The sequence below is a fragment of a genome, unplaced genomic scaffold (assembly GCF_019419815.1).
Source record: "Pyrus x bretschneideri cultivar Hongxiangsu unplaced genomic scaffold, Pyrus_bretschneideri_v1 Contig18, whole genome shotgun sequence".
Lineage (NCBI taxonomy): Eukaryota > Viridiplantae > Streptophyta > Magnoliopsida > Rosales > Rosaceae > Pyrus > Pyrus x bretschneideri.
Genome location: NW_025999479.1, coordinates 4230919 through 4233750, shown reverse-complemented (window position 1 = coordinate 4233750; position 2832 = coordinate 4230919). Strand labels below are relative to the sequence as shown.

Here is a 2832-nt window from a genome sequence, read left to right as displayed (position 1 = left end):
TACACTAGATTACTAATACAACCCTAATCGAAGCGAAGCGAACCGAAACAAAACGAAACCGCGTTTGGTGGTTCTACCCGTAGGTGATCCTTGAAGAAAGTTCAAACTGTTAGAAAGGGTGTCCAAGGCTGACCAATTATTCACAGGACCACCCTCGCTGGCTTAGCAAAATTATTATATAATTTAACCATTGTAGGAATCTCAATCCCGCATTATTGAATTTGTAACGCTGTCCCTCAGCACCCCCCCACTTTCTCTCCAACCTTTTTATATTCCCCTCTCCTTTTGAAACCCCCTCACTCCCACATCTCTGAAACTCCCTCTCTCTCCCTCTCACTCATCAAATTCTCTCTCTTTCTCTCTCTAAAACTGAAGATGGGTTTTGCAGGGTTCCAAGTGTTGATGGTTTTGAGTCTTTTGGCCACATCATGCATAGCCCAGGCCCCAGGAGCTGCACCCACAGCCTCACCCCCAACCGCCACGCCGCCAACCGCCACCCCACCAACCGCCACCCCACCAACCGCTACACCGCCATCAGCCGTACCAGTTCCATCACCCAGCAAAACACCAACCGTGTCACCAACTCCATCACCCAGCAAAACACCAACCGTGTCACCAACTCCATCACCAGTGACAGCACCAACACCAAGCGCCTCCCCACCAGCTTCCACACCAGCTTCCACACCATCTGCTGAGTCTCCATCGTCCCCACCTGCTCCCTCTGGCCCAAGCCCGAACTCCCCACCGGCTGAGGCTATTCCTCCAAGTGGTACCTCCGCCATCAGCCGCGTTGTTATTGCTGGAACTGCTCTTGCTGGAGTCTTCTTCGCCGTTGTGTTGGCTTAGATTCATGGGGTTTACCCTTTCGGGTTTTGCTATTCGTCCACATGGAGACTCCTCATCGGCTCTCAGATCTGGGTTTTGATGGACGGTCGAGATCTATTATTTTCTTTTTCTTCTATTGTTTAATTTTGTTAGTGTTTTTTTGTTTTTTTTTTAGATTTGTTTAACTTTGTGTGTTTTCAATCCATATGGTGATTATTGGGTTTGGCAGTTTCTTGGTGGATTTGGACGGTCGTGATGTGATTAATTACGGTGATTCATTGTTTTACAGTCGACACGTGCACCCATTTGTAGATGAGTCGTTGGATGTACATCTATCTGATCATAGTTGAATAAAACAGTTTGTCATTCTTTTTCTTAGGGATCTTTGAACTTTTCGTACTTTTAACTCTCTCTAAGATTCGGGTGTGATTACAATAGCTTGCGAATTTAAGTGCATCAAGATATTTAACAAATTTTACTCATTCATTTTACGTTTAATTTTATGCAATTTATTATCGTAAATTTTCGAATACCTTTGTTAAATTTATCACATTTCCGAAATAGGGGATTGCAGAAAAATGGAGCCTTTATTCTCCAGTTTTGGGTGGCTTTTCCTTTTGACAAAGTCTAAAGCATTTGTTGTATATTTCCATGCCAAAAAGATGGAATCCAACTCCTTAGGTTTGGTCCATATGCTTCCAATCCTTGACGTTGACTCATGGTTTCAAAAGTCTTCATCATAGGTGAAAGTGCACCATTGATCCTTCTTTTGCGTGATTCCACGAAACTTGATACACGTGTTAATCCATTTGGACGAAAAGTAAAATGGAACCAAGTAATCTTTTCGAAATATTATGTAACATTTTCTAATTTAGAATGACTAAATTTGAACTCCGTGCATTTTTTTTCTTTTCCTTTTCGTGTGAAAAATTATAAATAACAAATTTAAATGATTATATTATGTTTATAATCGAAGAGATCTGGTTTTCACATATCATTTTTTTGCCTCTCAAATGCCTACCCCTCTTTTTGACCATTTTAATTAAATAAATCATACACAGCCAACAACAATAGAAATTTTTTTTGTGTATTTTTACTATTTACCTAATTGGGTCTTAATTACAACTAAGTACTATGGTTTAGTGATATTCCTCTTCATTTGTAAGTGAGAGGTCTTATGTTTGATTCTCGCCAAAAGAAAATTTGAACCGTATTATTATGGCTAACCTATTATGAGGATTAGCCCACTCACCCATCTCTTAATGTAAATAATGTTGTTTGTTAAAAAAAAAAAGGATCTCAACTACATATATTAACTAAAACCTTGGATTTGGGCTAACACATTTTAAGATTCTCCCTCACTCTCGGAAGTAGGCTGAGGTTGATTAATGGTTAATTATGGCCGTGAAAATGCTGATAAAGCTTTTGTTACTTGGGCCTTCCCTCTTATACCAAAGAAAATGCAATGATCCAAGGCAAATTATATGCCACGTCAACATTACAATCCAAAACGACTAGGCACTAATGAGGCTCACTGTATATATAAAGCATATATTAACTCAGTAATTTATCGATGGGAGACTCAATATAAGTGTATATTAACTCAGTAATTTATCGATGTGAGACTCAATACACATGTAAAGCCTTACAAGATAATGTTTCAGCCACATCCCTTGCTTCAACTCCACTATTTCAAGTTCGCACAAAGAATGTGGATACACACTATCACTACATTAGAGCTTGTTTTAGCCAATCTTCAATAGAGAGTATTAATCTCACATCGGACGGAGAAATGAGAGACATTACTTATACTTATAAGTAGTTGAGCTATTTCTCATATTATCATTTGATTTTATGGTGAAACCTCAACTTTTCCATGGTATCAAGGAAAGTTGTCTTACGTGTGAAACCCAGCGGCCACATGCTCCCTGTCATTTTGTTTGTGTTGTCCACATACTAGGATTGAAAAATTTGTCACATATGAGTGGGCATGTTGAGAATGAATCC

The 2832-nt window shown here is 39.4% G+C and overlaps 1 protein-coding gene across 2 annotated transcripts; it reads left to right on the top strand.

Annotated features, from left to right (window-relative positions):
* Positions 1–364: 364 nt before the first annotated feature.
* On the top strand, positions 365–1203 carry LOC125476184 (arabinogalactan protein 1-like). 2 transcript variants are annotated; one of them, XM_048581983.1, is made up of 2 exons: positions 365–548; positions 585–1203. In XM_048581983.1, the coding sequence occupies exons 1-2, from the start codon at positions 376–378 to the stop codon at positions 844–846; spliced, it is 435 nt and encodes a 144-aa protein (XP_048437940.1). In that variant the 5' UTR covers positions 365–375; the 3' UTR covers positions 847–1203. The 2 variants fall into 2 exon arrangements, with proteins under 2 accessions (XP_048437940.1, XP_048437939.1); XM_048581982.1 differs by having other exon boundaries at positions 365–1203.
* Positions 1204–2832: the final 1629 nt, after the last annotated feature.

Bases quoted from the DNA above. Each gene is read 5' to 3' on its own strand.
- LOC125476184 (XM_048581982.1), top strand. From the start codon at position 376: ATGGGTTTTGCAGGGTTCCAAGTGTTGATGGTTTTGAGTCTTTTGGCC.